This window comes from Zonotrichia leucophrys, chromosome 2 (genome assembly GCF_028769735.1).
Source record: "Zonotrichia leucophrys gambelii isolate GWCS_2022_RI chromosome 2, RI_Zleu_2.0, whole genome shotgun sequence".
NCBI lineage: Eukaryota > Metazoa > Chordata > Aves > Passeriformes > Passerellidae > Zonotrichia > Zonotrichia leucophrys.
Window position 1 is genome coordinate 6,863,782 of NC_088171.1, and position 21,926 is coordinate 6,885,707.

The 21,926-nt window shown below is 41.5% G+C and overlaps 2 protein-coding genes across 3 annotated transcripts in view; one reads left to right on the plus strand and one right to left on the minus strand.

The window, feature by feature from the left end:
* XYLB (xylulokinase) overlaps positions 1 to 17,052 on the minus strand; it is a 100,028-nt gene extending 82,976 nt beyond the window's left edge. The window contains exon 1 of one of the 2 annotated variants that reach the window (XM_064703856.1): positions 17,038 to 17,052. Coding sequence is in view for 1 of the 2 variants with exons in the window: in XM_064703854.1 (XP_064559924.1) it covers positions 2,188 to 2,232 (45 nt within the window). In the remaining variant the exon portion in view is untranslated. Of the gene's footprint in view, positions 1 to 2,187; positions 2,436 to 17,037 lie in introns of those variants that run through there. The other variant, XM_064703854.1, reaches the window with a different exon arrangement.
* On the plus strand, positions 14,822 to 20,663 carry C2H9orf152 (chromosome 2 C9orf152 homolog). Its single transcript, XM_064703857.1, has 2 exons — positions 14,822 to 15,141; positions 19,862 to 20,663. Exons 1-2 carry the CDS (start codon positions 14,913 to 14,915, stop codon positions 20,431 to 20,433), a joined length of 801 nt encoding a protein of 266 aa, XP_064559927.1. The 5' UTR covers positions 14,822 to 14,912; the 3' UTR covers positions 20,434 to 20,663.
* The last annotated feature ends 1,263 nt before the right edge of the window (positions 20,664 to 21,926 follow it).

Consider the following 21,926-nt stretch of genomic DNA (forward strand, 5'->3'; position numbering starts at 1 on the left):
CAGCAACATGTGGGTTTGTTTGTATTTTCTTTCACCTGTAATGCACAAGATCGGGCTACAGGCATGTGTTAAAGAATGACAAACATGTTACCAGGCTCATAGCTTGCATCACAGTAGCCAGCTTTTCCAATTCCTCCAAAGAATACAGTATCTTAGATTAAAGATGTCATACACCTTTTTTTGTCACCTCCTTTTTTTTGCCTCATCTTGCCAAGGAACCTCACAGACCCTTTAGGGTACCTCGAACACCTTTTCTGCTCTCCAGATGGTGAGTAAATTAAATTCTGCCCATTTGGAAAAGCTCAGAGGGCATTATACAAGTGTATTTTGAGCTAATGCCACAGAAAGCAACATCTCCAACTCCACAAAGCTGAGCCTTCTTGTAAGCAGGAATTAGAAGGGTACCACAACATTTCCTCATCTATCTTCACTTAAGTTCACCTAGTTCTGCAGAAAACCAGTAAGAGCTGAGAAGAAAAGCAAGAAGCAGCTCACATTCTGTGCCTATTCCAACCAGGGGGAGAGTGCAAGCTGCTGCTAAAGGAACTGATTAAAAAAAAAAAGAACCTACAATTCTGTCATCTCAAGGAGCTGCATTCAAATAACAAGGCCAACCCCATTTTTACCACAGCACTGTAGAGCCATTATCTATGCCCTGGCACAACTCATTACCAACCTGCACTAGCTTAAAAATGGCCCTGACCCACTGCAGCTTAATTGGCTCTCTGCTTGCAGCATGTCCCCATAAAAACACTTGATCAACCTAACCTGGATGTGTCTTTTCAAGCTCCCAAACTTCAGCACAACCATAATGGTGATTTATGCTCGAACATCTATTTTTAACATGTTCCAGTCTCTGCACAACATGGGCAGAGTTTCTATTCACAGGGCAGCAATACCTGGCCGTGCTGACAAATCAGGATTTCAAGCAGAAACCTGAGCTTCCAGGTTCAGAGTCTTGATTCACACAAAGACACTGGGACGCTGGGTTAGGGTGCAAATCCCAGCTCCTACAGCAGCAGGCAGAGGGGTCTATATGCAGTCTGCATATAAAGAAGGACCACAGTACTCCAGGATTTAACCCATCCCTAGCAGGATGGGGAAGCAGGACACATTTAGATATATAACCTACTGCTTCAGATGGGGCAAATGGAAAGGGATGAAGGTGAAGGGGATATGAGAACAACCAGGTACATGCACTGTGTGCAGGCCATAGACATCTTAAAACACAGAAATCACTCAGAATTATTGCAGCCATAAGATAAAGCACAGGAATTTCTGCTTAAAAAATGAGGAAGAACTTTGTTACATTGACTCTGGCAGAGCACTGAAACAGGATGCTCAGGGAGGACATGGAGTCTCCCTCTCTGGAGACATTCCAAACCCACCTGGACATATCCCTGTGCTCAGGTCACCCTGTCTTGGCAGGAGGTTTGAACTGGATGATCTCCAGAGGTCCCTTCCACAGACTCACAGAATGCGTCAGGTTGGAAGGACCACAGTGGATCATCCGGTCCAATCTCCCTGCTTTAGGTGGATTCTGAGTAGACTGGCTCCAGTGACAGAGACTCCACTACCTCTCTGGACAATCCAGCGCTAAGGATTGTGTAATTCCGTGAATAATTTGGCACCGGCCGTGTGGGGCTGCAGCGGCTGCGAGTCCGGGGCAGGGAGCGCCGGGCAGGAGCCTCGGGCAGGGAGAACCGGGCAGGGAGCACCATGCAGGGAGCACCGCCCCGCTCCGCTCCCCGCAGCCCCGGCCGGGCCCGGGAACGGCGAGCAGCCCCGCCCGGCGAACTCAACCCGCCTTGGGAAGGAGGAGAGCGGGGACGGAAGGCGCGGGGAGGGGACGGAAGCGGAGAGAGAGGGAAGGCCTGGCCCCGATCTGGCTCGGCAGCGGCGGCGGCGCCGCCATCCCCTGCTCATCCCTCCGGGGCAGCCCCGGCCCGCGTTCGGAGCCGAACCGGGCAGCGCGGCCCCGCAGCGGGAAGGGAAGGGAAGGGAAGGGAAGGGAAGGGAAGGGAAGGGAAGGGAAGGGAAGGGAAGGGAAGGGAAGGGAAGGGAAGGGAAGGGAAGGGAAGGGAAGGGAAGGGAAGGGAAGGGAAGGGAAGGGAAGGGAAGGGCAGCCCCAGCCCCGGCCTCGCCGCTGGCCGAGGGAGGGGAGAGGCGGGGGAGGTGGCGCGGTACCTGCTGCGTGCTGAAATCCCAGCCCAGGTAGCAGGGAGCGGCCATGGCACGGCACGGCCCTGGCCCTCAGCCTGGGCAGGGAGCGGGAAGGAGGCGGCTCTGCTGGCCCGGCCTCCCTCCCGGGGCAGGAGCCGCCGGCCCGGCCCCGCCGAGCGGCGGCACCGCGGTTAATGAGTGCTCAGGGGGCAGGGAGAGGGACGAGAGCTGCATCCCTCGCTTGGAGGGGCCGGGCAGAGCTCGGAGGGCGATGTGGTGATGGATTGATGCCATGGTGATGTGATGCTGCGGCGGGATTGTCCCGATCACGGCCCGTTAGAGCTCGGGGGGCGATGCGATGGTGGATCAAGGCCATGGTGGGGTGATTCTGCGGTGGGATTGTCCCGAGGTTCATGAGTGCTCAGGGAGCAGAGAGAGGGACGAGAGCTGCATCCCTCGTATGGAGGGGCCAGGCAGAACTCGGGGGGTGATGTGGAGAAGGATCGAGGCCATGGTGATGTGATGCTGCCATGGCATTGTCCCGAACACGGCCCGTTCCCCGCTGCGCAGCCCCAGTTCGCACACCGGGCCGAGGTGATGCTGTCCCTTCATTCCAGATTGAGCAAAGCAGGGAGCGGAGTGGTAACCCACAAAAGGCTGGAGAGCGGGTCTTCAAACCCTTACACTGTTTATACATTATAACAAAGGCGTCAGCTTTTACTGGTTACAAATTATAGTATTTTTCCCGGCATTTGAGTCCCTTTTGATGGGTGGTCCATGAGTTGAGGGTCGAGATTACCTGCTGCTGCTATCACTTTTTCCCCCGCTTCTGCTCAGTTCTGCTGAATTCACTCTTGGTGGCTCCTGTCCAGCCCATTCATCTTGGGACTGTCTTCCCTGTTCCTTAAAACAACAGATTAGCCAAGCATACGGAATTCACAATGCAGCTGCTTAATCCTAACTGTCCAGCTACAGCTATTGGTTAGCAACTAAAAAAAAAAAAAAACACCTGCAAAGTTTGCCACAGACCCTTGTTCTAATCTTGAGGGGCTTGGCATCAGGATGATGGGATGGTGGGATGATGTGATGGTGGGTGACACTGTGCCAGGGAGGTGCATGGGGCAGCTGAGCACGGATAACCAGCACCCTCACACAGGGAAACCCAGGGGCAGCACCCAAGCCAGTGAGAGAACACCAGAGCTGCCATGCAGGAGCCACCCAGGGTCCAGAATCAAATCAAAATGAGCAACCTCAAGCCACAGTCCCAAGGAATTAATTAAATTTTATTATTGTGTTATTGCACTTACTACCCCACTTCCCTATTGTGGTATCACACTCTAATCAGCAGAAACACACACAGCACTCCATTAAAAACCCCACTGTTGTTACTTTGGCTGAATTGCTGTTTTCTAGTTTGCCTTTTTTCACTTGGGAGGGTTGGGAAGGTTTTAAGGTTTTGCATTATCTGCCTGTGACAAGCAAAGTGGTATTCCTTAATCAAAAGAAGACTCATCTAAAATACAATTCCATTCTGCAATCAAGGCAGTATCTCAGCAGAGCCTTAATGAAGTCAAATAGGTTTTGCATGCCCAGGATCTTAAAATATTTTTACAGTACAAACACTTAATTTGAGATAGCTCTGTTGGTCAGAACATGGTGCTAATAATGCCAAGGTTGTGGCTTTGATCCCTCTATGGGCCATTCCCTTAAGAGTTGGACTTGATGATCCATGTGGGTCTCTTCCAACTCAGAACATTCTGTGATTCTAACTATAAAATATTACCAAATTTTGTCATAGACTGAGCATTTAAAAATATATCCAGTGATTTCTCAAAGCCTTAACACCCATAGGTTTATACTTACAATATTTCTAGTTATTGTTATAAAGAACAACCTTTTGAACAATGGCCACAAGGTAGTGGTGGAATTTGCCTGCCCCTGAAGAGCTCATGCTGGATGAACCTGTCCTGAACAAAGGTCGCACTTAACTAGAGGCTGTGAAGGAAATAATATTTTTGAAATGTTACCAAGAACTGTTTCCTCGGTGTAATTTATACCAGAAAACAAAGGATCAAGTAGCACACAGAGGCTGGGTTTGTTATTAATGCAGAATGTGGCTGGTGAGCCAGAGAGGAGAGGTTTGCTCAGCCCTTTCATTGGCTGCACAGTCCCTGTAAACAGTGACAGATTCAAAGGCTGAGGCTGGAAGCACTGCAATTTTCAAAAGATTTGAAAAAACAACAAGAAACTGAAGTCTGTAAGTCTAAAAGTAAGAATGATGAATGACTTCTGAAAAGGAGAAATTAGTGGATTTTAATTTTTTTTAAAGGAGGTATTGGCTAGTAGAAAGGAACCAGAGTTTATAAGTAAAAAAGCAGTCTTGTGAGGATGTAAGAATCAGTTCTATTCTTCAGCAATCAGGTCAGAATAGTATCAAAAAACAAGAAATAACTTGACTTAAACAGCACAGTAAAGCTGGGACTGGAATAACCTCCCTTGTATTAACAATCTTAGTTAGGAATAAGGGGCCAAGACAATTCAGGAGGAGAATCCACTGAAGGACAAAGTGGAGATGTTATTGTTGCTACTTTCACTGTCCATGTTTCTCAAAAGAAAGTAAGGAAATTTGTAGAATCAATGCCTCACCCAGTCACTCTGTTGCCCATCTTTTCATCAAGGCAGTATTGTCTCAAATTTATTGTTTGAGTATGGAAAATGTGCATTGCTGCTGTTCTTTCTGGACTCAAATTCATGCCATAGCCTCCAAAAATATCTCCTGAAAGCAAAGAAGGTTTAGCTGCGCATTTATCAGTGAAGTTGCATTCATGTACTGGTGAGGTTTCAGCATTGACAAATCCAGAATTTCCAGAGGGGATGGACAAAATGCCGTTTATAATTGAAATGTCACCACTGCAGATTAACAGCTCGAGGCAAAGCACAGATTAATCATTCAAGACACGTGCAGCAGAGTAAAGGGAAAAGCAAGTTTATTCCCCTTTTCCTATTAACTAGTTTCTGACCTGATGGAGAAGCAATACTTCCATGCTTTCCTGGGCCCCTGGCTGTTTAGATAAGTTACAACTAGGGTGTCAATTAAAGCTATTTTTTCTTACCCCACTGTCAGTTAACTGCAACTGCACATTTATAGCAATTCATTGCAAAACACAAATTAACTGTATGCCATATTCCTACACACTGAGATTTTTCACTTTTTATTCTCAATTCCACTATCAAAACCTGCCTCTGATCTCAGCTGCCCCTTGATATGGACTTAGATTTAAACACCCTCTTCAGCTTTGCACAGGGGAACTCCTTGGAAAACAGTGACAGCCTAAATTCCAGGCTTCATTATCATCACATCATCTGAGACATGCCAAGCTAGAGAGCAGATAGACCAGACCCTTGCTCTAAATTACAGTGACTGTATTGACAGCAGTCCAGCTAACCTGATTTATACCAGCTACATAATTTAATGGGATATGGAAGGACTCACACCTCCACAGGAAACACATGGGCAACTACAAAGCTAACACTCCTCCTGCTCCCAGAAGTAGATTTTGGACACCTAACTAGTTATTTTAAGTAGCAGGCAGCCAAATGTTTCTAAGCCTCAAACAGGTATTCCACATTGCATAGGTGAGCCCAGGAGAAGCAATGGGACAGGTACGGGTACTGCAAATAGAGACTTAAGTTACAAACATGCAATAAACCACAGCAGCCCGTGTCAGTACAAGCATTGTTAACTCTGCCAGCACAATTATCCTTTACCCAATAAGAAATCTTGTGGCCCTTTAATTACCCTCAGAAACACAAAGCATAGTAAACCGGGTCAGATGCAAGCCAACCTTTTTTGCCAAGAAACCTGAGTCACATGCACTGCTGCTAATGAGGAAGGAGATGTTTACAATGTTAAGCTCCAAGTAACACAACAGTAACACATTAACACATCGCGTTTAAAAAAGAAATAGTCTCAGCCTGAGCACTGGACCTACCTGCTAGAACAATATCTGAACAATGGCAATGCCCTAAAGGTCATTCCCTTTCTACTTGGCATTGCAAGCACTCTTATCACAAAATCTCCAGCAATGTTTAACCAAATACTGAAAATATAAAATACCCCAGTACGATAAAATAAAAGATGAAGTTTCTGTTCTTTTTGTTGAGATGGCATTATAATACCAATAATGTTTTTGTTTCCCTAAATATGTGCTTATCTGTTGAAGTTATTTTTGCACATGATCTTGTGGTAACCATTATGTTTGTCCATACCTCCAAAAGCAGTGGAAAGTCTTCACTCTGTAAGAATAAGAACTCAATGTTTAAATGGATTGAAGTGGCTGTTTTTTTACTGGCAGGGCCGTGAACAGGGGAGTGTGAGCAAGAACTTTGTTGCTGTGCTGGCTGCCCAGAGTGGCTGTGGAGTTTTGGAATGTCCCTCACTGGAGACATTCCAGGACCATCTGAACACAATTCCATGCAATGTGCCCTAGGACAACCCTTGAGCAGGGATGTTGGCCAGGATAACCCACTGTGCTCCCTTCCAACCTGACCCGCTCTGTGGTTCCATAAAAGCACAATCAAAGATCCAGTGAAATCCCTGTAAATGAATTCCACAAGAGGAAGCCCAAAGCACAGTTGTTGTATAGACACTAAAAATGTTGATTATTTAAGTATAGTAATTACTCCACAAACTTACAAGCTGAGTTAATTTTTGACATGTGCATATTCAATATGCCAGGTGTGGTACTGCATTAACCAGTTAAGGCCCTTTACAGACAGCTCATGAGGAATTGGCACAGGATCCCATATAAAAACACACACAAGCACACAAATAATGGGTACAAGAAAAGAGTTTAAATGATGGCTCAATACACAATCTCTACTATACCATCAGGTTCATGGGTATTGGTCAGTTTGTAGATTTTATTTGATCATGAGCATACAATCGTTCAATTTCACTTCTATTGAATTGATCAAAAGATGTTTTGACTTCAGTGGGTACTGAATCAGGCACTGTGGAATTGTATCTGGTTTTACCTACTCTAGTTTATATACTGTAGTTTATATACTCTAGTTTTACAGTTGTAATTTCCTTGACTCAATTAGGCTATCAGTGATTATGAAGTGCAGCACAAAGCCCTCATGAGATTTTTGCATGGAAGTGAAGGATGCTTCTGAATAACAAATTATTTTTAGGACACTTTCCTCCTCTGCACAGGCTTCAAGTCCCCATTCATTTTCACAATAGTAACAGTACTTAACCATCCTCTTTAGAGGACTATCCTAACTACAGCCATTTGCAAGGCTTATTAAAGTTAACTTATGCACCCAGCAGAGTTTCTTGAAGATGAATACCAAAGTGGTTTGTGTTCTAGTCAAAAGCAAATACATCAGAAGCAAGATGGTGTCATCCAGATAAAACTTTTCATTAAAAAGACATTAACCAGTTCTTTCATGCTGTGTTTGATTCTTATCAAACTTCACTTACAGATAAGTACATCTTATTGATTAAAAGCAATCAAAGATAAACTCATTCCTACTCAAACAATGCCTGAATTGGACACTAATAACCACCTTGCTCTTTTCAGCACCATCCAGGAAGGACCAAAAATCTTGCAATCACAATCCTTTAGTTTTTAGGTGGAAAAATCAAGGTGGATTTTTAGGTGGAAAGTTACATAGCTTATACAATTTGTTTTAGACCCTGCTTGAAATCCCCATAGAATTCCTATATGCCTGTTATGTCTTCTGGCAGAACAAATAACCACAGGCTGTTGTCACCTCCCAGAAAACAGAAAAAACAGTCAGAAAAGTAGTTAGTACAGAGGAGAAAGAGGCCAGGGGAACTGTGAGGGAAGATATCAAAAGTTCATTTGTTTAAAATCTTTAACTGGTAAATATGCTCAGTTTCTTCTTAGACTTTCCTCTCCACATTGTCACTTCTAAAAGAGAATTTCAGAAGTTCTTGGTGGGCAAGGATAGCAGAGCTGCAAAATGAACAATTCCTGACCCTCAGTTTTGGAGGCTGTTTGGTTTGCCCAGGAGAGATTCCAGTCCTATCAATGAAACAACCAACAGAGGGAGCAGCTTTATAACAAAGCACATTTCAGCATTTCAGTTTACTTTTTGTAGCAACTAACACTCCAAAGGAATATGATTTAATCCTCAGCAAGTCAAGACAGAAGAACAGAGGTTTTTAAATGCTGCTTATGTCAGGCACAAAAAACACATACAGAACATCTGCTTCATTTAACTCCTCAAGAGCAGCACTGAATTTAACATGCAGGAACACAGTAATTTCTGTTTGACAACATTTACCATCCACAAAAAGAAAAAAAAAAAAAACAAAGAATGTGGTTCTGCAAAGGAGACTGGATAGCACCAAGCTCCTGACCTGCAAAGCCAGATGAGTGAGTGAATCACAGAACCACAGGATACAAGGTTGGAAGGGACCTCAAGGATCAGCTGGTCTAACCTTTCTTGGTAAAAACATGTAAAGCACAAGATATTTAGTATGAAACCCTCAGTGCTAACTTGGTGTGCTTGATTAAACTTTAGAGACACCCAGACAGAGTGCAGGATCAGAGATATTTGGGATATGCCTACCTACACACACTACCTAATTATATTTACCTAAAGGCACAAGGAATAAAATGGGTATCTAGAATCCTGTCAAGGAAATGTGAAGAGGTACTACATGCAACCCAAGCTCACCAAACCTTCAGAGGGACCTGAAGGGCAGGTTTAAAATACCTGAATCCTTTAAAATACTTGAAATCTTTAGGTCTGAAAGCACAGGAAAGATCAGACAGAGGAAACAACTCAAGATCATTTTGAAAACTTCCATCATAGGAGCCTTCACCCCATTAGCAAGGACATGCAAAGAGCACCAGAAATAATCTTGTCCCATCAGAAAGTCCTGTGCTCTACTCACAACACTCTGTAGCTGGGGCATGCTTTAAGGTTGTGCTTTCAAACAATAGGAATGTGTGTGCTCTTATCAAAAATCTCACTAAAAAGTAAACAATTACTGTTGATTCTACTAATACTGCCTGGAATCCAAATAAAAGTAGCCATCTTGTTTCTATCTGTCTTTGTGCCATTACATTTTCTAACAATAAAATAGTCACTTTCTTACACTTAGCTAGAGAAAGGGGATTAGCACAGTAGCTTTGATTTTCCTTCTCAGTGCCAGTTAAAATGTACAGACATTTGTATTCTGTCCTTTTAATCTCCATGAACAGTGCTGAACATGTCTATAATTCAGCACACGAATATCATGAATAATATACCTCTAGTCTCAGGTGTGCAGTAAAACCCAGTGTTACAGGAAGTGCATTCAGTCAGTTAACCATTATGAGCATTTTTAATTATCTTTAAATCAACAATTATTCCTAAAAGGTCCTCCAAACAATTTTTAATAAAAAACTAATTTACTACACACAAATTAATTAGTCTGAGATAAAATTAGTGGCATCTTTTTAAATGAGATTTTGCAACCAAGGTCAAGGGCAGTAAACATCTACTTCAGGTTCTAAAGACACAGCTTTTGGACTATGAAGTATTTCAAATTTTGTTTTGCCTCAAGGAAATGAAGAATTGGTTCCATTGTGATGGAAGAAAAGCCTTAAGGGAAATAGGGCTCTTCAGACCTCAGTGGATAATCAAGTGAAAACCACTCAGATGATGTTTTGATCAGGAATTTGTTCAATTAAAAAAGAACGAGTTTTGACACAAACCTAATCACGGCAATAAATTTTCAGAACCTGTAGTGCTGCTCAGAGATACATGTGCCAGTGCTAGAAAATGGCTTGGCTGCTTATACTCCTCTGCAACCTAGAGCAACCCAAATGGAGATCTCTAAGGTGTCAGTCTCAGGCAAACACAGCCATGCCACTCCAATAGTGCCACCTGCTGCATACTGGGAAAGTGTACAGGGCTCTGGAGCTCCAGGTAACTCGATTTAAAGATTGATTGACTGATTTTAAAAGAAATCAAATGGTGTGCATGCATAAAAATATTTTTTATTTATTAGTAATACCTAAAAGGAAAGTTGTTCCACTATGCTGTAAGAACAGAACCTGTGGGTAATCTGTTTTCAAGTTTATCCCAGTGGCATAACAAGGATTAGCTGCACCAGCTCACTACATATCAAAGTTACAATTAACCTCATGTATTTTCTGATGTCATGGAGATTAGAGCTGCAATTTATTTTATTAATCATATCCTGGTTGCAAATTGTTCACAAAAAACACACACACATGTATATATATGTGTGTGTGTATATACAGACACAAGAGACATGACTTGAAAGCAAAGTGTACTGCACAAACACACATACACACAAAGTATACACACTTCCAGAGTCTGATTCAATCACATGTCAGATCTTGAGTGCAGTTTTGGGCCTGTCACAACAAGAAAGACTTTGCTGGAGCGTGTCCAGAGAAGAGCAACTGAGGTGGGAATGGGCCTGAAGCACAAGTCTGATGAGGAGCTGTGGGGGCTCAGTCTGGAGAAAAAGAGGCTCAAAGGGGACCTTCTCACTCCCTACAAGTCCTGTCAGGAGGTCATAGTGAGGTGGGGGTCTCTTCTTCTGGGTAACAAGTGGCAGGATGAGAGGAAATGGCCTCACATTGCACCAGGAGAGGTTCAGACTGGATTTTAGGAAATTTTTTTCATGGAAAGGGTTATAAAGCCCTTGGGTAATGGCACCTGAGAACATGGTTTAATGGTGAACGTGGTGGTGCTGGGTCGACTTGTTGATTTTAAAGGTTTCTTCCAGCCTTAACAATTCTGTGCACTCTGTTCACAAGTTTTCCCTGAGAAGCAAACAAACTGCAGTGTATATAGGATTGGCTGAGCTAATCCTGTTTGCATTTCCTCCTCTCTGCTGTACCACCTGGGCCCATTCCCTTTGTCTCACTGGCCATCTGGCTCCTTTACCTGCTCTGTGGTTCTGTTGCTTACCCATGGCACTGCTTGGGAGGGGACTGACTTGTGTAAACCACTCACGTGAATACGTGTGATGGCTTTTCCTGATGCTGAGGGAATGGTGGAGCACAAATAATTAATAATAATTTCTGATCAGATATAAACCCATTACATGTTAAATGCTCCTCTAATGAGAAGTGAAGCTCACATCTCTGAAGGCAAAGCCTGTGTTTCTGGTTTAAGGATGCTATCCCAGTAATTCCTCCTGCCACACACACAGGCAGGCTGCACAAGTCACTTTCACAGGAGGTCAGAGAGTCAAACAGTGTGACTGGAATTTTAAAAAGGTTGGGTAACTTTTATGACCATTAATAATGTTTGTATTGAATGCCAGCTCCAACTGTAATGAGGTTAATTAAATCTCCTGTCCCAATGTATAAGCCAACTGCCTGAAGGTCCAGAGGCAGACTCCATGTGACAACAACTCAGAACACGGGACAAACAAGGCCATTGAGGCACTGCTTGCTAGAGAGCACCAGGTGTTTGTTACCGCTGAAGGCAGAGTATCAAAGCAGATCTAACAAAGCCATGATACATCAGAACAATTCTAACATGACACATGCTTTTTCTGAGGTAGAGAGAAGCCAAATTCATGAGTATCCACAGTCTCTGACAGAGTATTGTATTTACTGTTCTCTCCCTGGCTAAGGCAGGAAAGGACTGCAGCTGAGGTAGGTAACCCAGCTGTAAGGCACAAGCATATTGGGAAGGCAGGAGTAATTATTAACAAGTCAGCTACAGCAGATTTACACATGTGAGCCTGCTGAGCCTTCCCAGAACTCTGTACTGCATATCCAGAGTCTTGTCACCTGCAGGCACAGAATCTCCAAGGGGATTCCCCAGATCTGCAGGATTTCAGCCTGATTCAGTCAATCATTTATGTGCAACCCAAGGAACATGAAGGAACAGGTGAACTGGCTGAGCTCAGGCAGCTGGGAAGCTCAAGTGTGTTGAACAGTCTCAGCAGAGAGAACGGCTGCAACATTTCAAGCTCCTGCCAAAAGCCTCCTCTGAAATCACCCACTGCAGCACTTTGGGCACATCAGCACATTTCTGCTACAAAATGCATGCCAGCCTGCAACAAACTGACCTTTTACCCTTTCCCCAATAGGAAAGGGCTCAGAATTTCTGAAGCTGCAAGGAGACTTGATTTATATGTCTTATGATATTCAATAATATCTAAAACTAAGTCAAAAACTTGAAATAGCAAAGTAGACCTCCTACTTACATGAGTAAACCTGCTGAGGGTTTACTACTTTTACTAGCTACAGAAGATTCTGACTATATAATCTTTAATATCTTTATAACTTTTAAAATCAATGAATACAACCTCTGCTCATTTCTGTTGTTGTTTAATGGATCTCAGTAAATGGCATCTCTTCCTTATATATAAATTTTATAATAGCATATTGTTGCTTCCCAACCAGTCCCAGTATTTTGTAAGGAAACATAACTTGCAATTTATTACTCAGTTCCTTGATACCATGTAACAACACACCTTCCTTACAAGTGTGACACATCTTCCTGCTCTTCCCATGTGTGCACAAAGGGAATGTAACCATTTCAACTACACAGATGTAACTGTTGTTGCACAACTGACTTTTACAGAGAGGATTTAACATCCTGCCTGGTGAAGAGAAAGTTGTGTGAAGACCTCATTGCAACCTTCCAGTATGTGAAAGGAGCCTACAGGGAAGATGGAGAGGGACCTTTCATGAGGATTTGTAGTGGCAGGACAAGGAGTAATGGGTACAGATTGATAGAGGGGAAGTTTAGGCTGGATATTAGAAAGAAATAGAGTGGTGAGATATTGGAACAGGTTGCCCAGGGAGGCTGTGGATTCCCCAACCCTGGCAGTGTTAAAGGCCAGGCTGGACAATTCCTTGAGCAACCTGACCTAGTGGGAAGTGTCCCAGCCCATGGCAGGGGGAGCTGGGACAAGATGGTCCTTAATGTCACTTTCAACCCTTAACATTCCATGAATGAAACACCCCCTCACAAAGTATCTTGAAGAGACCAATGGATAAATAAAAGCCTATCATCAAAGTGACAGTAATGTTATCCATTTCTAAGAGAAACTACCATTTTCTCTCACTCAAGGCAACTTCAAACCATTAATCTTCCCTACAATTCCACTGACTTTAACTCAGTGGGTTAGAGTATGGTGCTAATAACACCAAGACTGTGGGTTTGATCCCTCTATGGACCATTCACTTCAGACTAGATGATCCCTGGGTCCCTCACAACTCAGAATATTCTCTGATTCAGTGACTTCTGTTGTGCTTTATCATATGCATTCCCAAACATATGGGAATGATGGGTATCTGACTCCATTGACTCAGAAGGCTGAACAAATTGCATTATTAAAACTATACTATATTATATTAATACTATATTATAACTATACTAAAGAGATACTGAAGAATACTAAAAAGATACTAAAGAAAAACTCATGGCTGTCTCCAGACAGTCAGGACACAGCTTGGACCTCATAGGCCAATTAATATGAGCAACCATCACCAGAACTCAATTAAGAACTCACTCTCAGTAAACAATCTCCATAACACACGTGCAAAAACAACAGGAGCAGAGAATAAAGATAAGAATTGTTTTCCCTACTTGGTTTATGCCACACAAAAGGTAAATTGTCAGTAGAGGATGACACTTTAGTTACAAAACTTTAGTCTTGCATTCAAAGTGTCTCTTAGGAAATACCCGACTGTTTACTCAAAATAGTTTTTAGATAGTCCTTTTAAACTCTTACCAAAAATGTGCCACTGTATGAGAATGACCAGATGCACAACTATATTAAAATTACAGTTGAACTGCACTGCATAATTTTTTCATGTACTACTTGGGCCCTTGATGGACCAATTTCAGGGATAAAAACTTGCAGTACACAGCCCAAGCAAAGATTTATACTTTACCTGATATGATCAAAAGCCATGTTTTTCAAATTTTTGCCTCATTGTGAGATAATAATGTTAACATTAAGTTTTAAAATTTAGCTTACCATGGATTTTAAAAGTTTTCTCAGCTCTCATTAACAAAATTCTTATTTCTGTAGTTTATTTCATTTTAAAGAACAGCAGAAGTCCTGAATGAGTCAGAGTAAGGCATTCCTGTCTCCAGCATCCCAATTCTTAGTGTTTCTGGCCCATATTTTTCTGACTCTGCACCCAGGCCTGAATATTTTTAACATATTATTTGAAAGGCAACAATAAGCACAAAAGTATGAAAGCTTAATAAACCCTCCCCTCCCACCCCACTGCCCCAAGAAGCGTCAGCAAGAATGTAACTGAAAGTTAAGGAAGGGAGAGTGGGGGGGAAAGACACAAAATACACAGGAAAAAAGAAAAATATTTCCCAGGTGGAACTCCTGGCCTGAGGATGCCTCCACAACAGCATGCATTTAAGAATTAACTTTGCTACATAAACCAGTATTACCCAGCCTTTTCTGTGTGTGGCTGTGTTCAGCGAGGGTTTGTACTTCACTGTTTTTTTTGGCAAAGGTTCATATGCTCACAACCTTAAGTAAACATTGAATCCAGCTATGCAGTCCTGATCCTGAACCCTTGGCTGCAGGAGCTCCGGGCACTCGGCATGAAAACAACCTGAGTGACATCCACAGCTCCAGTGCAGACCAGGCAGCTCCTGACACAAGGCACCGTGCTTGGAAGAAAGTCACTTCTTCATTTAGAAGATTTCAGATGCTTCACACTTGATTTGCTTTTTTTTTTTTTTTTGCCAGCACAATGAAGGAAATGTCCTGCTTCTGCTTGGCTTTTTCTTCCTTGTTGGAACAGATGGTGAAGGCTTACAAATACGTGACTGGTATTTTTTTAGTGACTCATAGCTCAGAGCCACAGGTTTCAGATGCTGTTAAGAAGCTCACCAGGATGGATGTAAGCATGCTTGAGGAGCAGTATGACCATATAAAACAGAAGCAAAAACTGCAACCACACATTATTGTATATAAAACAGGTACGCTTCTATTTGTAGAAAAAAAATGTCTATGTAATGTAAAGATTATTTCCTTAAATCTCTAATAACACTTAGTTTGTTCTTTTTGTGTTCAGCTTCAAGAGATGTAGAAGAAAATTCCTTTTCTGTCATTTTGGGGTTTTATTTGTTTTGCTGAAAGGTGGTTTTATATTTATATCAATAAGCTTCATGTCAGTGAAATATTATTATGTATTTGAAAGAGATGAACATATTTGAGGTAAGGTTTTACAGGTTTTATATCAGTAAAATAAAGTTCTAAACATAAGTAGTAACCTTTACAGTACTCATGTTCTTCATGTCTATGATAAGTGTATTCGTGCAATGTATTCTGCAATATTTCTGCTCTCTTGAACACTTCCATCAGAACCAGCAATTCTGGGTCATCTTTCTCTTTTTCCCTTCTCTATCTCTGTAAAGAAAGACTACAGGAAGTAATGGCAAATAGCAAGTAACAAGCAGAACCTGGGGGGCTGTTAAAATATAATTTTAATTAAAAGTCATAGTGGGTAACTAAGATGCAAGTTTTGAACAAAAGCTCCTGTTTTGAAAGTATTTTTAGTGCATACTGCTTGGAAAGTGCACAAATAGAAAAACTAGTAAGAATACGTATCACTCATCTACCTGCCATGTCAAACAGTTTTTATAAAAGAAACTTGCAATTATTTTAAAGTTTTTAGTTAGACTACTGCCGACAATACTACACTGATACATTAGTTTTCCAAGTTAAAGTGATATTGAGAATAGTAAGACAACTAATGAAGTTGTCTTCTGAATTTAATTTTAATATAAACCCCATGCTTCATTCACCTCTCATATTAGTATTTACCTCAACAAGTGTAGGATTTAGAATATTTCATTCTTTACATTTTCCTCTACATTTTTCAGCAGTTCTAGCATTTGGCTGTGTGAGACTTCATGATCAAAAAAATCAGAAAAAAACCATGTAATCATGAACTATACAACAGATTTGCTTCTTCAATATTCTTTCATCCAAATGTTTTGAAATTCTCATGTTGAAAGAATTAAAATCTCTGTGAGGAAGAAAAACATATATATACAAGCTTATTTTATCAGGTATCAAAAAGCAGCTAACTTGAAGACAAAACAGCCCATCTAATCAGTTATAGCAAAAATATGTTAGTTAAAGAAAGGGAGCAGAAGCTTTTATTCAGATTAATTCAAATGAAGTTTCAGATATAAAGAATGTAATTAGAGCAGATTTTTTGCAAGGACATTTTTAGATGAAGATTAAAATATGTAAGAAAGTAGAACTGCACAAGATTCTGGGGAGTTTAAAATGTAGTAGGGCTAAAAATCCACATACAAATATTTTTATACACATGCACATTCCCCAAAACATACACAAAACCACATAACCTGCTGCACTTAACTTCTATCTTCAAACAACCTGTGTGGAAAGTATTCATGTCACTGTTAGAAGCAGTCAGAATTTGGGAATTTTTTGTTATACTGAGTTCTCAAGGTCCTAAAAGTTTACCTTGTACATTCCTGTGGGAGCTGGGAAAGCCTATTGCATGGCTCAGCACTTTGCACCTGTTACATCCATCAATTTTCAGGGAAAAGTGGAGCAGAAATGAACATTGCCATATCAGGACTGCCCTACACCATCCTGAAACTCCAGGTAGTTCCAAAAGGCAGTCCATGTATGGATCAGTGATTTGCACTGACAGGAAATTGTTTTACCCTAGAGGGTAAAATTATGGCTGTGCTGGGAAAGGGGTGACAACAGCACCACCACAAACCCCACACATACACACAAACCTCAAAGGTCAAACACACAAAACCCTCATGGAAGGAGATCACCTTCAGACCCTTGTGGTCTTAAAAGTCCCTGCCAAAGGTCTTTGTTCTTACCAGTAAAACCCTGCTTTGCTCCTGCCTGGCAGAGCTGCTGTCCTTCCATGGAACCACAGGGATTTTGAGCACTGTAGGTTTGTTGCACCACAGTTGGAATGGTAATTCCAAGTTTTCTGGAGGACTTTTAGCTTTGTATGTCACTTCCTGTATGCAGAAGTCATGAAATTTTGGAACTTTAAACAGAACTTAAGACCCTTTAACTTCTTTATTTTTTTGGACAGAGGGGTTAGTAACCAAGAAATCACCTGAAAACAACTTTGTTCTGTTTCTTCCCCAATACACACAGCCACATTCATGCTTCTGCCCACTCCTGATTATTTGAGAACAAAGACCATGAGAAGATTTGAAAGGCACCAGTTAGGGGATAATACAGCAGTGCATTCATTATTTATTGGCTAAGAAGCTGAAAAACAGTATTTACTTTAGGAATTAAGTGGGAGTATTCAGCACATGCAGTCACAACAGAACAAATACTGGGGCTCTGACTGCAGAAATCTCTTCCAAGTATTTCCCAAGCTAACTTGAGATAAGATTAACTTTTGCCACTCCAGAACCTTAAAAGAATCTATTAGTGATGACAGCATATGGCCAGATGGTAAACAACTGTGCAACAAGGCTATAATATACAATTTACATGGAGGAAAAGCAGACAGAAAACCAGAAATAAATATCTGTATAATTGCAGCTTTCTTGAGAAGTTTGGACGGTGCTGGAGGTGTGCTAATTCAACACCCAGTGGTTCAGGACTATCGTATTTCTAACCAAGGTCATTGCTCAATTTTGTGTGCTGCACCTGTAGCCAAGCAAGGAATCAAATCAACCTTGAACTCAAAACCAGTGCACAGTATTAAAATTGAACTACATTTGTCACTCTGAACTTTCTGATCAGCTCATAAGCCAGATCATGATTATACTGGTGATCAGTTATAAGGGTCTAGATGTTCTGATCTTGCCTATCAATGTCAGCCCAGCCAAGAGCACAGTTAACGTCACAAAAACATGCAAATGTGCTTCACCTCAGACTCTCAGTTCCCTTCTCTCTTGGTTTTTCTCTCACATACAGAGAACAAGCTTTGGTTTTCACAATTTGGTGCTACACTGTGCTGTTCTGCAGAACACACAGGGCTCTGATTTGCACGTGGACCTTTTTGTAGCCAGCCAAGCTCAGCTTTATTTCTTGGATAAGAAATAGGCATTCAGCTTTACTTCTTGGATGAGGTCCAGTCATAACTTCAATTCTCACTGTTGCATGGGAGAGAACTGTGTATTCTTATGTCTCTGAGTGGTGTCACCTTGAGAAATTCTGTTAGCACACCTCACTGTACAGAGGGATGCACAAACACACCTGTGTCTCAAAGCTCTGCACGTGCCTCAGTCTCCTTTCTCCCAGTAACATGGCATGAGAGCCAGTGTGGTCTGACACGGTCCTCCCTCCCAGCCAGGCTGCAAAACAGCTCTTATCAGATCAACCCTTCCTGGCCAAGGAGCATAAAAAGTTCTGTGATACTATGCTGGGGTTGTTGTTTTGGCAGTGGGAGAGAAAGGCAGCAGTGCAAGCCCTTGCCTAGCAAAATCCCTGTTTTGCAGGTTCATTTACTGCCAGTAAATCAGCTGGGTCTGACATCTCCTAATACATATTTGTAAAGATGACACAAAAGGCAGCTCTAAAGCAGAGGTTGTGCTGTTGGGTTTTTGTGCAGGCAAAAAACTGCCTACTCCTACTCAAACTAGCTTAATTTCAAACTCAGGATTACAATCCTTTTAAAACAGTTGTTCAGAGACACTTAGAAAATAATCAGCACTCTTCTATGTCTACTTTTCTCCCCTTAATGTGTTTCAGAACTTATACTGCAACAGACACAGTCACTATAATTCAACCCTGTAAATAAGGCCAGCACTCTGTACAACCCCTACTTTAAACTGCATCTATACCATCTGAAGTATATTTAAGAAGTGTCAGTGAATTATATTTAGTGTAATAGATCATTTTCTGTTCATTTTCAAGACACAAAAAACCAGTCATGTCCAGCAATTTGATGACCGCTACATGTAATTAAAGTAGCATTAGCATTTCTGTACCTAATAGCCTATATATTTTTAACAGTAACTTTCATAGTGCTTTAGAAATTAGGCTATAGGGGTAGAAGAATAAAAAACAGGAGACCAGAATCTCTCCAGCTGTTACAGCTATACCATTCACAGAGGAAGCAGATTCCTCTAAGTTATCATTCAAGCAAAACTAGTGTGATAAGCTATTTACACAATTTATTCCCACTGGAATAGTAAAATTGCAGTAAAATATTAAAATACAAGCCTATAATGTTAATGATCCCTCATTAAGAAAAAGAAGACATTCACAACTTGTTTCATCTGGAAATAATCACAATATTATTAAGCTGTGCATACAAACTTCAAACAGAACATTTTTGTCTTTCAAATTACAGCACTTGCCAACACACTGAGCAAGTCCCTACTCACCTTAAGAAGTTTTGCTTACAAGCAATTAATTACTGAAAGTCAATTCTCAATCTGTGCTGTTAATGAGTCTTAGAGTACCAGTTAAATCAATATTGTCTTGACAAATTTCCATTTTCATTTGACTAAAACTTGGATACCATTTATGCCCTCAGAACTGCCAAAGCAAGCATGAAGTAGTTCTACTCCTTAACCTGGCACCAAAAGAACTTGCACTACTCTCAGCCACTGAAAGAAAGAGCAGTTTAAACTCATGTTGAAGCTTTTCAGATTTGTTAATGCTGCAGAAACCATACCCTTGTGTTTTGCCACCATAGTAACATGCACAAATGCATTTCTCCTGCAGGTGGACATGAATCTGCTCTGCCAGAATCAATGATCAACCCTGTTCTAATTAACAAGAAAGTTAAAAGATCAAAGTCATGTAGAGGAGACGTCCCTGTCAGAAAGGTCCCACTGGAGACAACCAAGGGTGGCGACTCAGAAGAGGATTTGCTATGGCGCGTCCACCTGGGCAGGCACCGCCTGGGGCAGGCCCTGGGACAAGGAGGTTCCTGGGATCTCTCCCACCACAGCAGCACACCATGGAGTTTCGACAACCAGAGACTGATTTCAAAGGGAAATGGCACACTGCAGACCGAGGAATCAGCAGGAGCAAGTGAACTGGCTGAGCTCAGGCAGCTGGGAAGCTCAAGTGTGTTGAACAGTCTCAGCAGAGAGAACGGCTGCAACATTTCAAGCTCCTGCCAAAAGCCTCCTCTGAAATCACCCACTGCAGCACTTTGGGCACATCAGCACATTTCTGCTACAAAATGCATGCCAGCCTGCAACAAACTGACCTTTTACCCTTTCCCAAATAGGAAAGGGCCCAGAATTTCTGAAGCTGCAAGGAGGCTTGGGTTGTATGTCTCACAATGAGGACATTCAGTAATACCTAAATCTTAGTCAAAAAGTTGACTAAAATTTAAAATAGTAAAGCAGTCCTTCTAGTTGCACAGATCAACCTGCTGAGGGTTTACTGCTATTATTAGCCATGGAAGATTCTGACTACATAATCTTTAATATCTTTATAATTTTTAACATATAATTTCATCATTCACTTTCAAGATACTCAAGATAATTTCTGATGTATTTTTAAATCAATCAATAAAAACTCTGCTCATTTCTATTGTTGCAATGAGACTTAGTAAATACAATTCCTTTATGATACATAAATTTTACCATAATATATTTTTGTTTCCCATCTATTGTCAGTGTTTCATTAGAAAACTAATGAGGTCTCCCCTTCTTCAAGATCTTTAGAGGGAGGAGACCCTTTCTTGTAGATGCTTTTCCATGACGCAAACAGGATCTTTGTATCACCCACTTCTGGCTGCAAGTGTTCAGACACGCCTCTTTTTCAAATGCAGTCTTCACAAAAACTGGAGATGGAAAATGTCTCCCTATTTCATGATGGGTAGACATGGGACATCATAGTAACTGGGGTTTTTTCTTCACAGTAGTTAAAGTATTTAAAGAAGGATTAAGAAGGGGAAAAAAATAAAGAATAGATATACCTAATAGATATAACAAGGAGAAATACTAGATAACAATTAGTCCACATGAAATGAGAAATTACCTGCAAGGAAATACTTCAAAAACTTCATTGTCCTTTGACTGATTTAGTTATCTTAATTAAACATGGACCTTGAAAACCTTGGTTTTAAAGTCAGTGCAGGTTTATGCATGGACTAAGTAACTAACTCCTTTGTAAACTCTTTCATACAAACATTTTGTCCTTTCCTCAGGCTTCTCTAGGATATTACTGTGCTTCGTACTGACTGGAACTAATTTAGAAAAGGCATTTTGCCTTTGGAGAATCTTTCAATTTAATTTCCAAGGACATTATTAAAGAGCATTTTTATTAAGTTTTCACTTGTTAGTGGGGTAGTTTCAGTTGTGAGAAAAGTTACTATACTAACATTTCAAGAGACTGGAATATTACACACACACAATTGTCTAACAAGAAAATTACAGGGTTTTTTTCCTAAAGCAGCTGTAGTGAAAAAGAAGCAGAAAAATAAGAAAAGAGCTTAAAACTTCAAATACTAGGAAGTCCCACTTCTGAAAGGCACCTGATCTGCAAATCCTTTCCTGTTAACTTCTTCATGTTTGGCCATCATGGGCAGGAGCTTTCATCACTGTCACCACAGATGTAGTCAAGTTTCAAGCACTTGAACTCAAGGCTGCCAAAAAGCAAATTTACTCTGTCAGTAGGCAAGCCTTACTGATTTATGCACATGGGGGAACATGGAATCCTGAAATTCTAGTTCAGTGTCTTGTTCACAAGCCCACGATCCCCCTGAGGTTCCCATTCCAAAGCTGGAAATGGGACTCTCATGGTAGTTTGCCTGCCTTCCTAAGGAAAATGT

Excerpts from the sequence above, each read along its gene's own strand:
- C2H9orf152 (XM_064703857.1), top strand. The coding sequence starts at position 14,913 with ATGAAGGAAATGTCCTGCTTCTGCTTGGCTTTTTCTTCCTTGTTGGAA. Across the intron at positions 15,142-19,861 it reads CATTATTGTATATAAAACAG|GTGGACATGAATCTGCTCTG; the intron begins GTACGCTTCTAT and ends TTTCTCCTGCAG.